At 38.3% G+C, this 14,913-nt stretch overlaps 1 protein-coding gene across 13 annotated transcripts in view; it reads right to left on the reverse strand.

The window, feature by feature from the left end:
• mycbp2 (MYC binding protein 2) overlaps positions 1 to 14,913 on the reverse strand; it is a 112,556-nt gene that overhangs the window by 53,323 nt on the left and 44,320 nt on the right. For 8 of the 13 annotated variants that reach the window (XM_082175287.1, XM_082175284.1, XM_082175286.1 and 5 more), the window contains exons 17-32: positions 14,654 to 14,764; positions 12,995 to 13,099; positions 8,165 to 8,284; positions 7,909 to 7,990; positions 7,708 to 7,825; positions 7,418 to 7,622; positions 7,169 to 7,322; positions 5,953 to 6,125; positions 5,560 to 5,685; positions 5,221 to 5,348; positions 5,022 to 5,113; positions 3,618 to 3,752; positions 3,450 to 3,533; positions 3,264 to 3,360; positions 2,309 to 2,501; positions 878 to 1,152 (exon numbers count right to left, since the gene is read on the reverse strand). In XM_082175287.1, the coding sequence (XP_082031413.1) occupies positions 878 to 1,152; positions 2,309 to 2,501; positions 3,264 to 3,360; positions 3,450 to 3,533; positions 3,618 to 3,752; positions 5,022 to 5,113; positions 5,221 to 5,348; positions 5,560 to 5,685; positions 5,953 to 6,125; positions 7,169 to 7,322; positions 7,418 to 7,622; positions 7,708 to 7,825; positions 7,909 to 7,990; positions 8,165 to 8,284; positions 12,995 to 13,099; positions 14,654 to 14,764 (2,198 nt within the window). The remainder of the gene's footprint in view (positions 1 to 877; positions 1,153 to 2,308; positions 2,502 to 3,263; positions 3,361 to 3,449; positions 3,534 to 3,617; positions 3,753 to 5,021; positions 5,114 to 5,220; positions 5,349 to 5,559; positions 5,686 to 5,952; positions 6,126 to 7,168; positions 7,323 to 7,417; positions 7,623 to 7,707; positions 7,826 to 7,908; positions 7,991 to 8,164; positions 8,285 to 12,994; positions 13,100 to 14,653; positions 14,765 to 14,913) is intronic. The other 5 variants (XM_082175280.1, XM_082175278.1, XM_082175279.1 and 2 more) reach the window with 3 other exon arrangements.

Here is a 14,913-nt window from a genome sequence, read left to right on the forward strand (position 1 = left end):
ATAAAAAGTAACATACACGCATGCATACACACACATCCATACATCTACACATAAATACATATAAATATATATAAATAATAAAACTAACAAAATAACAAAATTTTACATTTTCTCCAATATTAACACTTTCAGTCAAATTAACTAAAATACCCAATACACAAAAATATTATAAATGAATTATAAATATATAGAAAAAAAATACATATAATAATGAAGATGATACTAATAATAATGTAAAATGTAACAAATATATACAGTCTGTATTGCTTTCATTACAAGTAGGCATATTTCCACCCAAATAGAGAACAATTTAATTACGGTTTTTGTGTTCCACATTATTCTTGACGTTAATTATCATTAGATTTTCAATAGTGTAACAAAAATGACTATAATGTAATATATTATATTACCAAGCGCATAAATTAATTCAGCATTTCTTAATAAAAAAAAAAGTTTTTTAACAATGGTCCTAAAATAGGGCAAAAGTTTATTTATGCAAATCATAATTTGCTATTTCTTCCTTTTGATGTTGAATGAAATTATGACCTGGAACTGTTCTTGACAGGTTTATTGAGATTCATCCATTTATGATTTATAGACTGGCCTAAATGAGCTGTTTGCTGATCATTTACTCACTTTCTTTCTTCTGCTAACCATAAAAGAAGATATTTTGAAGAATGTTGATGCCCAGATATTTTTTCCATACAGTGGAAGTCACTGGAACCCGAAACTGATTAGTTACCAACATTCAACAAAATATCTTCTTCTGTGTTCCACAGAAGAAAGAAAGTCATACAGTTTTGGAACGACATGAGGGTCTCTCCCTGTGGGTGGACAATCCCTTTAAGCACACCTTCAGTATAATGCTTGTGAATACCTGGTCCAGGCAGTTGAGCAGGTCGCAGAGGCAGGCCCACTGTAGGGCTGGCGTGGGGTAGAAGGAGTGAAAGCAGGCGGTGAAGGTGTTGTGGCACTCCTGCAGCACGGCCTCCAGCAGCGTGAGGGGCTGACTCAAATATCCCTGCGGGTCATTGTCCAGCTTGGTCAGGCAGTTATCCATCCCTTCTGAGAGGATCTTCTTCAGGAGGCTTCGTGTCTTTCCTACGCACTCTGCCAGCTTGCTGGACTCCTCCACAACAGCTTTGGTACTGGCTAGATAAGAGACACAAACAGGAAGTATAAGATGCAATGTAGATGTGATGTTGTCTAAATAACATGCTTTCAGTCAAAGGTCCTTAAGACTAGTCCTTTGGCCCAAAGCTGTCTTCCTCTTCATTACATGTTCTTAAAGGACTAGTGTGACAAGAGTCCCTGCCAAGCAATATAGATTACATCTGTAACTCAAGGGAATTACACTTGTGACATTGATAGTACGACTCAGCAAGAAGTGACAGCACAGGTTCAGTGTGTAACAGTAAGAGCAGGTGACAAGGTCTACTAGTACAGTGTCAAGAGAGTCACAGAAGTGTTCAAAATCAATTTGAACAGGGATTAACGCCTTTTTTCCCCCTAAGGAGCACATGTACTCTTAAAGGGATAGTTCACCCAAAAATTAAAATTGTGTCATCATTTACTCATCGTCATATTGTTCCAAACCTGTATGAATTTTTTTCTTCTGTTGAACACAAAAGAAAATATTTTAGAAGAATGTTGGTAACCAGACAGTTGACGGGACCCATTGACTTCCGTAGTATTTTTTTTTCCTACTATGGAAGTCAATGGGTGCCGTCAACTGTCTGGTTATCAACATTCTTTAAAATATCTTCTTTTGTGTTCAACAGAATAAAGAAAATCATACAGGTTTGGAACAACTTAAGGGTGAGTAAGTACTGACAACATTTTGTACAACATTTTTTGATAACATTCATTTTTACAATAAAATTTTCTTTAATAAAAACAACGAAATTTACAAGCAAAATGGATAATTAGTTTTAAATATATATGTTTCAAACTGTATTTAATAAGTAAGTATTTATTCACAGGCCTACTTTAAAGTGTGTAAACTGTATATATTGGTAAAACACAGATACTAGTAAAATCTATATATTGAATAATGTGTGTTATATAATGCTCTCTTTTAATTTATTATTATTATTTATTATTATTTTTAAGATTAATATTCACATAAGCCTGTATCGCGATTCCTGTTTTTCTATCCTCAAATATAAGACCTCTTAAAATGATAATTAAGATGTTTGTTATACCATTTACTGATAATTTTTCAGCCAATTTTCCGTTGTTAGCTGACAAACAGCTAGTGGGCTATCGCCACTTTAACATTCTTTAAACAACAGAGGAGATATAATACCAGAAATGGGGAAGATCTCGCAGATGTAGACACGCAACAGTCGCAGGCAGCAGGTGCCCACAAACCGCAGGCGCTCCAAGTCCAGAAGAGTAGCTGTGAACTGGAAACCCTTCAGTCCCCTCAGTTCCTCCACCCCCAACACCAGCGTGGTCCAGCTCCAGTGCAGGATACTCAGCAGAGACTCAAAACAGTCCTGAGACAAGAACAAACACACACTTCTAAAACTTGGAAATGAACCAAGGATCTGACCTTTTATTAACTTGGCTTGTTTGTTTGACTGTACCAAGCGGATAGACCACCAGGAAAAAAAGCCCCAATAGTAAAGGGATTTCCTTAAAGAACAACAAGCAATACAAATACACTAAAGTATAAACCATTCCAAATTGGCTGTTGTCCATCTGTTCCTTGCCAATTTCTATAAGACAGAAGCATATTTTATGAAAATACAAGCTAGTAATGCTAACATCTCCTTTTCAGGAAATTGCCGGTCAAACTTTTGAAGCTGAGCATGAGCATATTTTTGGGTCAATGACAAACAAGGATGCCAGCGGAAAAGAGATGTCTTTTTATAATCTAGTTTAAAAAGTGCCAAGTTGTAAGTAATTGGGTGTTTATGTCCTTGCCATGACAAAAAAGGCAAACTGTCTGACTTTTATTTTATTTTGTTTTTTACTTTCTGATTCATAGGGGGTCCTCTATGAAAATATTTCCAATTTTGCCTAAAAAGTGGCTTCCACAATTTTCAACTTGGCTTCAGTAACTTGTGTCAAGTTGTGAAACCATCAAGTAAAACGTAATCAAATATTTTATATACAGCCTGTACTCAGTATGTAAATATGAATTACATTTAATGTATTTTTGAGGATAACATTAGCTCTGGAGGGAAAAAAAACAAAACATTTAAGCTTCACATCACTGGTCCATAAGCAAATAGTATGTTTTTGCACACACATACCACAGACACGGTCCTGGCGAAAGAACGCTTGAGGATGTGAACAGGCTCACTGGTCTGCTGCTTTCCTTTGGATGTGTTACCATCATTAGAGGGCAACCTGGAAAACAGAACAAAATGGGTATGTGAATGAAATAATACACCTGATACACTCAAGTTACAGGCACAGAACAAAAATTTCTCATGTACCTGTACAGCAGCTGAGGTATTTGTCCAGCATTCACATCAGTACCGTTGTTTGATTTCTTTGAGCTCTTGAACTGAAACACCACACTGCAGGAGAGAGTTCATGATGATAATCCTTGCCTTCTAGCATTATTAATGCTAAAATAATCACAGTAATAAGTGTGTTCCTACCCATCATCAGTGGTGATGGTTGCCTGTCCGTGGGAGCCGCAGTCACTGCTGGGTCCAGAAACACGAGCCCAGGCCACATACCACCAGCCCAACTGCAGCAGCACAGGCTCATCGAACATCATGGCGTACTTCTCCCTGCATATTCAAAACAGACCATCACAAATAACCAGTATTTATGAGCCATTTTGCTCATTTTGTCTTGTAATCAACTGCTGTTTTTTTAAATATCTTAATCAATGTATGAAGACCTAGCAGAGATATAGTTCATCACATTAAAAGGCACAGTAAGCGATTTCTGAGAAACACTGTTGGTATTTGAAATTAACCCAACCAAACACACCCCTCTCCCTTCATTGCTCCACCCCCAAAATGCACAAACACACAATGCAAGTGTGGATGTCTCTTTATCATAGCTGAAGCGATGCAAAATTATGCTTCGCGAAAAGTAAGCAAAGATGATGAACAAAACAAGGAAGAACAAACTGAACATACAGTACACAAGAGTGTATACAGCGAGAGTTGGCTGTTCATCGCCAGCAGCACAGCAGCTCCAGACAAACAATGACACTCACAACTGTCCCGTTATTATAGCTAACATTATCATATCTTGGTTCTGTGCAACACAGCAAAATCAATGTTACTCACTAATATAGCAGATATAACGCAACCTCTGCATCCGTTTTCAGGCCCTCTCGCTCTCTAATGTCTCTCCAGCGCTGGAAAGCTTTTCTAATATTAACGTGGGTCCTGGACCCACTCTTGCTCTTGCCCACTCACTCTTGCCCACTCATTCTTGCTCACTCATTCTTGCTCACTCACTCTTGCTCACTCTCTGACCTCCCAATCATGAATGGACATGCCCCCTACTGCTGATCGGCTACAAGTGTGTTGATGCTCGGTCTGATCCACTTTCAACAGCGTTTCTCAGAAATCGCTTACTGCACCTTTAACTCATCATGATCAAAATTTTATTTGTCTTCATTTTGAAAAGTACATCTACAGTATATTTTAAAACCTAGCCACTTTCTTGTGCAATGTTTAGCCTGAAAAGTGTGCACGGTTTTTAATTTAAATAAATCTGTAATCAAATAAAATATAAATTAGATGAAAATTTTGAAGTTTAGGTTGCAATACTAAAAAGACTAACTAAAACTAAAATATGAAAAAAAGAAAAAAGAAAAAAAACTGACAAGCATATTACTAAAATAAAAATTACTAAAACAAACAAAAATGAAGATGAAAATAATAATTCATACTATAATAGTATATAAATAATACTAAAATAACACTTATAAATAGCATTTACTTTGGGATTTACATAAGCATGTATCCTGCTCTCTAGATACACTACTCAACCAGCATTCTTGAAATAATGAAGTGATATTGTTTTGAATATAGGCATACCGAGCAGCACAGTCATAGGCCAGAACATCTGTCTCAGCCAGTAGGTCTCCATCAGTTTCATGGTCTCCTCCATCTGGACCCAGCTCAAACAGCTGCAAACACAATCACAGCTTTCAATCACAAACCAAAAATCTGAAAACTCGTGAGAATGAAGTGTGCTGAGGGTCAAAACTAAGGAAACACTCAGATAGGACCTAACCTTGATCTTTGCAGTGTACTCCCCTCTGCCTCCAAAAAGACCCAAACCCCCTAACAAGATGTCAGCATCAGCGCAGAAGCGGATGGCCTCCACTGAGTGTGCAGAGTAACCCCAGCCTCCTCCATGGCCTAGAAAAAACAGTGTGCATAAAACACAATCAATCAAATTTGTACCTTTCATTTTAATTGAAAAATTAAAGTAAATCAATGAAATCGCTCATGATTGACTACTGGCTGTTTTCCCACTCGAGTTGCTGTATGTGAATGCCCTTTAACAGTCTAAAATATTATTTAGAAATGTAACAACTATAGATATATAGATGATTTTTGATGAACTCACTCTCAAAGCGGTTGACCACACTGTAGTCCTCTTTAGAGTAGACCTTCATCACAGCCTGAGTCTCTTCCTCAGCACTGGCCACTCCCATTTTCAGCTCCTGCATCGCAGCCAGTGTGTCCAGACAACCTGCACAGAACCAAAAGACACACTACAACTACAAGACCGGGCTGAGAGAGTTTTATTTTTTATTAAGACTGCCACACTTCCTTAGACAACGTCAGTCAAAGAGCTCTGTACAGCAGCTGAACTCAATGAGGAACAGATAGCAAGCGCTGAATGTTCTGTCATCATGTGACTTCATTCCTGACAGGTTTTGAGATCCTGCCTGACAAGAGAGTGCTGTGAACTGCACATCAAACAGAGTAGAGCTGAGGTAGAATGATGTTGTGGTACCCAGGATGTGCAGCGCTCCATGGGAACGGGTGGTGCTGGCGTGGGAGCCCGAGGGAAGAGCCAGTTCAGGACTCAGGATGCTGCAGAGGGCCTGGATGTCCGAAGCAGAGGGCACACGGGCGTCTGCTATCACGGCGTTATAGCAGCACATCTCACGTGTGGCAGGTAGGAACCTGAAAGAACAGTGAGACGGCTTAGTTGAGAAGATATAGTTGTTTAAATATTCCATAAAACGTAATTTATTTTCAGTAGAACAGATGAAGACCACTGAAATCCTGAGAAATTGTGTAGTGTTTCAATGTGGCATTTTGGCATTATTAAAGGGATAGTTCACTCTAAAATGTGTGGACAACAAAAGGAGATTTTTTTTTTAAATGTCCCGCTCACGTTCATCTATATAATGGCAGTAAATAGCGACCAGCATCAAGCTTTTAAAAAAAGATGCTTAAGTATCACAGATTCATCCCATGCGACATGTCCCATATATTCCAAATGTTCTGGGGGTATACACTAGGGATTGGTTAAAAACAAACCAAAGTTTAATGTATTGTTTAACAAAAATCCTGACCTTGGCCGTTGGTCTTCTGTGCACGGCTACGTGACGAGCGCGTTTGTGGGACTACTAGTGCCACAGTTCACTCCGTCTTACCCATAAAAAGTTGTGAGAAATCAAGATTAACAAAATCGCAACATGAATACAATCCACGTTCCTTCTTCTCTGAGGTGAATATATCCGTTGCGTTCGACGTAACAGATTCACATTATAACATTGTGAGAGTTATAACATTCACATCTGTTAACTGTAATACTTACTGTCATCAAACAAGAGTTGTGGTCTGGAGATTTCTAGATGTTAAATTTCATGTCACATATTTATTAACTTTGATTAATCACGATTTTCACTAAATAATGCATTCAACTTCGGCTTGTTTTTAACCAAACCCTATCATATACCCCAGAATACTTGGTATATATGGCACGTATTGCATGGGATCATTCTTTGACACTTTTGAGCCTCTTTTAAAAAGCTTGATGCTGGTCGCAATTCACTGCCATTATACAGACGTCATTTTCTTTTTAATTCTCCTTTTGTGGTCCAAAAACGAAAGAAGGCATTAGAACAACATCAGGTCGAATAAACGATAATTTACTGATTTGAATTTGAAGGTGAACTATCCCTTTAAGTCAGCTGACTCCAGACAGCTATGAATCTCACCTCCAGATGACATCATAGACAGGGTCCAAACAGAGGCCGAAACCCTGGAGATCCTCCTGCTCTGAGTCATTGAAGGTGCGGCAGCTCCCATCCAGTTTATTGATAAGTAAGCATCTGAAGGGAGGAGGCTCAGATACAGACGTTGGAACTAAACCTAGAGAAACCAGAATGGGAGTCAACAAAGACTTTAACAGGAGACAACACATACGCCCTTTAAACCTCACAAGTGAATCAAGCAAGAGAACATACCGATGATGTGTTTGCTAGCGAAAATCTCGGAGGTGGCCAGGACGTGGGAGTTGATTAGCGCCTCGTCGATTCTAAGAAAGGTTTGATCACCACTGGCCCCAATCCACGTTGCCTTTCGGCCGTACTTGGCACCAATATTGGGCATTGGAGAGGGCTTGGCGTTCCAGTAGGGCATGTCTAGGATGGGTCGCCCTAACTGTCCTTTCTGTTGAGACAACACAAGATATATCTTCAGGATCTCAACCAACATAAAATATAAAAAGACTTCATTACTGAAACAGCTAACTTACTGAGAAACTCCCGAAGGTGAAGACCTGTCCATCCATGAGAAGCACTGCAGTGTGGTTACTGCCTGCTGTCACCTGAGTACTGGGGCCAGGCAGAGCTTGCACCAAAGTGGGAGACCCTCTGTGTGTGTGGATAAAATCAAAGGAGCCATGAGTTGATCTTTTTTGTAGGCAATCATTTAAAAAAAAAAAAAACCTCATTACCTAGAATTAACATCTCCATGCCCAAGTTGTCCATGTTGTCCGTAACCGAAGGTGTAAACATCTCCATTCTCCATTAATACCACTGGAAAAATATATATAAAAAAACAGTTTTACCATTACAAATGGATATAGTACTTCAATTCATAGTTACCATATCATAAAATAGGAACATCAAGTATTTATCCAAACTAATGATGGGGAACATGAACAATGGCTTCCTTTGACATCATCAAGGTCAGAAGAGATGTTCACTCACCGGAGTGGTGGAAACCGCAGCTGACCTGCACGGCTCGCAGCTCACAGTCGAAGCGTACGGACCCGGGAGGATATGTAGTGATCTTACTGGCATCTTTGTCCCCACGTTCACTGCTGCCATCTGTAACACAGAACAGACCGTGAGGTAAAGGGCAGACAAGGACAGCAAGAGACGAGATGGATGTCTTAAGGCAGCAGGTGAATCTGGGGACTGTTAACGACCTGGGAAGAGAAATGAGCTGGTGCCTCAGAGGAAAGAAGAACAGAGGAGGAGTGAAATATTGGCATGCGTGGACACTGGAGGAACAGAATAAAGGGCGAGGAGATAAACTGAGAGGGAAGTTATAAGTGATTGTACACATCCTTAAATACTCTCTCTCTGGGGTTAATAAAATAGATTTCCCATTGATTTGTGGCACAAACCCAAAGAAGGAACAAGAAAAGTGGGCTCCTTTTACTCCAGACTGATTGAGATGGTGTAGATCAGCTGCTTATGTATCGATTCCGTGCACGTGCACAGCAGAGGACTGCGCTTAATTTGAATACAACAACATGTTTATTCGAAATTATTGAATTGAATATAGACCTTGTGCGCCAGAGAGATGAGGGCACCACCATCTTTAGAATATTGTCTTTGAACTTCTGTTTTTGCGGTCGCTCTTGAAATGGATTTACGAAGTTAACGAAAGTTATCATGAGGATTGTAATGTTTACAGCAAATGTCTTAACAAATGTCAGTAGACCGGGAAGATTTTAAAACAAGCCGTTCATTCATAAATACGCAAGATCGCTGTGCAGCACAGTGCTAAAAAGGGGCGGGGCAACATAAGGTCTATAGCAGGGGTCGGCAACCTTTTTGTCATAAAGTGCCATTTTTAAGTTTCCGAGTTCATCACTGTGCAGCAACACACACATAGCCTATATATATATATATATATATATATATATATATATAACATTTTACATTTTCATAATGGCTTACACAGAAATAGTACAGAAATTTAAATATTTCTCTTGAAATATGTTTTAGATTAAGATAGAGAATTTAATAGTATTTATAACTCCTAACTAGAGATGCACCGATTACAATTTTCTAGGCCGATTTCCGATTTTTCATTGAGTTTGACCTGCCGATACCGATTTCTTTTTTTTCTAACCACTTTACAGCACACACAAATACATATTTTTTTTTATTATTTTTTTTTTAATAAAAAATACTGAATAATAAAAAACTTAAACCTTTTAACCAAACTGAATAATAAGAACAAATGGGTACATTTTACATAAATATTTTTTGAGTCTTCATTTTCTTTTATTTCTGACATAACCTAATCCAGTTCTTGTTAAAACACAGTAGACATGCACATTCTGGGCATTTTGGGCACTTTTGTTTGAAATCATATTTATTTTGTCCATCAAATGTGTGCTTTCACTTTAATTGAGCGTGAGCAGCGCAGACAAAATAGACTCGGCGGTGAAACCCTCGCTTCACTGCTGCTCACGCGCTGCTCCTGCTCCCGGTGTTAATGCACTCATTGATTAACATGCACGGCGAAAAAAATATGCGTGAAACGGCCGTAATTCACGAGGTTTCCTACATGTGCGTTCCGTGTGCACATGTGATGCTGGTGTTGCACGATGTTAATCATGGGGAGCCCGAGTGCATTTGACCGGCATAAAATCGGCATATGTCAGACTGACTGGCCGGTCGCCGGTTATGGCCGATCACGTGAAAATCGGCTAATTTCGGTCACCGGCGGAGTACTCCTAACTTAATAAAATAAGCATTTTTTACTATGAGGAATTATTACATCAAAATGTAGATCTGTGTGCAGGTAGACTACTTTATCTGAATGAAATACATACACTTCTCTCGCATTTGCTTGCGTGCCAGCGATTAACCCTCCGCGTGCCAGTGTTGGCACGCGTGCCTTAGGTTGCTGACGTCTGGTCTATAGCATAGGCTAGAATAAGTTCTGGCCTGCAGAGGAACATAACTGGGGATGTCATATATCAGAAGTACATTTACATTTACATTTATTCATTTAGCTGACGCTTTTATACAAAGCGACTTACAATTGCTATATATGTCAGAGGTCGCACGCCTCTGGAGCAACTAGGGGTTAAGTGTCTTGCTCAGGGACACATTGGTGTCTCACAGTGGATTCGAACCCGGGTCTCTCACACCAAAGGCATGTGTCTTATCCACTGCGCCACTACCACCCCTGTACAATTACAAGAAGTAATCCCCCAATCAGAGCTTCACACTTACAGTGAAGAGTTTTACTTATTTTTCTCAACCTGGCAACCACGTACACGCGGTCTCCACTGTGGATAAAAGCGCTGGCTTTCTGAAAACACCGGTAATCTTGCAGTTTGATTTTCTATTCACAGAAGAGTGTAATACATCAAGTCTGTGTTCATTTATTGGCCTGAGAGAGAGAGATTGTGCATGTATGAATTACCTCAGTATGTGTCGCGTTTCTCTATTAACAGTGAAGCGGTGTTTCAATGCTTCAAAAACAGTGATGTTATCAACTCATTGCTGAGAAAGAAACTGGAGCTCTTCAGTGGTGAAGCTATTTTACTGATAAAAGAAGTTTCTGTGTTTCTGAATGACTGTGTGTGCTTGAGCTACAGTGAAGAAAGCGCATTAGTATAGAACGCTTCTAATTTTTGAATCATTTTTCTTAAATGGAGAGTGTGCCAGCAATGTAAAGATGATTTTATTAATATATAATGAGTACATTACAATATACATTTATTAGAATGATTACATTATAAGTTTTTATATACTTGCAGCTCAGAAATTGTAAAAAATTTATTCACTGACTTTACGAATCTTCCGCCAAAATCATCGCTAGATGAGATTGTCAAAGTAGTAGCCTTAGATATAAAGGGGCGCACAGTCTACTCTATACAGGCATATTTCCTCCATCTCAACTCCCTCTCTCTCATTTATTGAAAAACATTGGGAGTCGGATCTGTGCCTCACATTTGAAGATGAGACTTGGAAGCAGATCCTGTCCCATGTTCATACCTATATAAAAGAATATACCTATACAAAAATAAAGACTGGTGTTGATCTTCTATGTAATTGTAGCCATTAGGCTCCTGCAGTTTTAATACATATGCTTTGGTTATGTCCATCAATAACTTCTTTTTGCCAATCAAACTTTAATTGTTTTTCCTTAGTGACAAAGAAACAGATTGAGCCTTGCACTTTTTTGACATTTGGAGGCAAATGTCACTGGCTTGCCTAGATGTACCATGAATGCTTTTGCTTTTTCAACATTATTAGCTAGACGGCGCATTCTCCTGTTATGGAAACAAAATTCCCCTTCATCTTTCGATGACTGGATGAGAGATATTAAGAGCTTCATTCATTTGGAAAACATTAGGTATACAATAAAGGGCAACACTGGTATGTTTTCTGAGATCTGGGATCCATTCATTACCTTTTTTCCTGAATATGTTAGTACTTCTAGAGTTTGTCAACCTAAGCATTGAAGTCCCTATTTGGGGCTTTTAGAATGAATATGTTATCCTTAAGGTTATCTATAAGCTAGTGTGTTCCAAAACAGTGACAAAATTCACACTTAGAAGATATAAGCGCTCCAAACGCACAGTCTTTCAGTTCCGCTAATATGGATCAATGATTTTGATGACATCACTCTGCACTTCAGCTTTTCATCAAATTTTCTGTCCAATCAAATGCTCTCTAGAATCTACAGCGTCCCACCCCCTACATTATAAATGGATGCTGAAGCTGCAGCTAAAATCGGTCATTTGTTCACACATTTACTATTTTCTACATGGTGAATGGTACAGTGTAAATATGCTTTCCATTGGGGCGAATGAAGTCTGGTTTCACGTTAATGTCACGCAAACCATCACAATGTCTGCACAATCTACTCTGGTCCAGAGACACGATAGCACAGAGCAGATCAAATCTTCCATTGCTAGTAAATATCTGTTTGACATGCCAACATGATAGGTGGCAGTATTGTACCCTAACGCTAGTTTCCACCCATAAATCAGAAGAAAGATGACAACGGCAACTACTGCTGCACTAAATCATGTTGGAGGAGATAACAGATGAAAGTGAGACACTCTGCCGCTCTATCAGCCTACAATAAACTGCTTTTGTATGGAAAAGAGATGCATAAAAAGACATGCAATTCTTAAAAAAATCCTTTTTATGACAGATAAATTAAGAAAATATAATCTTAACTAATATTACAACAGCAAATGGGTTTGGAACGACATGAAAGTGGGTAAATAATAGAAAAGTTCTGATATTGACCTAGATATTGGATTGGGCAAATAATAAAACGCATTCAGATGGTGAATAAGCACGACTATTATTTCAATGTTTCTTAAAATAACTACAAAGCATAAAGTTCTATTTATATTGGCCATGCACTAGGATTTATTTTAAGCCCTTGTGAAAACTATGACAAGCCATGTGCTATTTTAAGTGAAGATTTGGCCACTGTTTTCCCAATAATAATTACCATAACATGACAACTCTCTAGTCTCAGTCTAGTTTGGTTTAATCTTAACCTCAGCAATGATATTTTTCACCTGACTGCAGGGTCTGATTGTTCAATGCACACAGCATACAACAAATGCCCAATTGATTATTATGAAGAGAAAAGAGGTAGTAAAGTTAGGTATTTATTCTTTCACCAGAGAGGAAGAGGAATAGATGCAGGCAGAGAGATGTTATTGGGACCAAAGAAAGCAGTAGAGTACAGTTTGTTGAAGGAAGAAGGAAAAAACGGCATTATGGGGCTCCAGGTGGAGTCTGTAGTGAAGTCCGCAGTACCTTTGAGTCTCTCCCGCATTAGCTTAAAGGCCTGAAGGGGTCTTATTCTTGCTAGCACCTGCTCACGCTGGTTCATAAAAAGGGGACCAGGGAAAACAAGGGGGCCTATGGGGGGGAGAGAGAAACTTTCACATGCATGGGGAAAAGCATCTCACAAATGGAAAATAAAACATGGTATATAACACATGGTACATTATGAAAACACAAGCAAGAAGGGAATTTCCACAAGCAACCCACTCCCAGAGAAGACAAGCAAATGTAAGGTAGAAGGCTGAGAGTTCGGGTGATCAGTCCGCTTTTGGAGTATTATCGAGTAGGTAATGATACTCCATCCATGAACCCAGAGTAATATTATATGGATGTATGAAGTGCTCATAATCAAGGTTGTATATGACAGAGTGAACAGGAGAATGGATTATGATTAGATGTTTTGATGGGGGAGGGATTAGTAACATTAGCAGTGGCCTGTCTATGGCATTCAATTAGGTCAAATGTCATTTTATGACCCAAAAAAAAATAGTTTTGATGTTAAAAAGAATTATACTATTAGGACTGGATGATATACCTAAAACTTTAAATAAATATTTTATTTAAAAAATTGAGTTTATAAAATATATATAAATATCAAAGTTTATTTATTTGCTCTTAATTGGCTAAAAAGAGTGATTAAAAAAATAGCTATTGTAAATTCAAAATGTGTAATTTACAAAAATAAAGTAAAAAATCTAGTTAAACTACACAAGACATGTGAACACCATGGAGACCAATATATAACATTAAACAGCAATATGTATCCATATATCCATATATATATATATATATATATATATATATATATATATATATATATATATATACTCAAAACTTTTCGTTTATACTTGTGAAAAATTATGCAAAGCAATCTGAACTTTAAATTTAATCAATTTTTCTGAAACACAGTTGGACCTGATTCACAAAAATGAATCAAAAGCTATTTTTGCTACTGAAATTCTCAATGTTCATAACGTTGCAAAAGTTTAGGGTCAGTGAGATTTTGTTTTTAAAGAAATGAATACTTTTGTTAAGCAAGGAAAGGACGCAAAAGTGACAAAGACATGTATAATGTTACAAAAGATTTCTATTCAAATAAATGCTGTCTATTGAACGTTAGAATCCTGAAAAATGTATCACAGTTTCTACAAAAATATTAAGCAGCACAACTGTTTTCAACTTGGATGATAATAGGAAATGTTTCTTGAGCACCAAATAAAATTATTTCTGAAGGATGTGCCAATGAAGACTTTCAATTATGCCACTTTGCCATCATTGGAATAAATTACATTTTAATATATTACAAAAGAAAACAGTTATTTTAAATTGTACAAATATTTAAGTATATTATTGTTTTACTGTTGATTATGATCACATAAGTGCAGCCTTGGACTTCTTCAAAAAACATAATTTTACAAACCCCAAACTTCTGAACAGTAGTTGGCAAATTCCTCTCAAATATATTGTGAATATTCAATATATCGCTCAGCTCTGGCTTTACACAGTAATTACTGAAAAAGCTGCATCATAGTGCAGCGACACGTCATAGTTTTGAGAGGTGTGTGTGTGTGTCAAACACGTGCGGGATGTCTGGGTTTATTCTGGGGTCTGGTCATGTAGGCGTCATACCTCGACCTTCCTCTATCCGGTGCCGGCGGTTGATGCGCTGTCTCTTCTCCTCCTGTCGAATCTGGATGTGCTCCTCTATATTGACGCCTGGGGGAGGAGGGACAGGCACAGCTAAAATAACAGAGGTCCAGCACAGGCGGGGCCACAGAAGGAGACAAACGAGAAACAACACAGGCAGGTGAATGATGAGCATGAGACGCAATGCAAGACAGTGAGAGACAAGAGCAGCGAGGTGATCCCAACAAAACACACACACACAC

The sequence above is a fragment of the Leuciscus leuciscus genome (assembly GCF_965113295.1).
Source record: "Leuciscus leuciscus genome assembly, chromosome: 7".
In the NCBI taxonomy this organism is placed as follows: domain Eukaryota; kingdom Metazoa; phylum Chordata; class Actinopteri; order Cypriniformes; family Leuciscidae; genus Leuciscus; species Leuciscus leuciscus.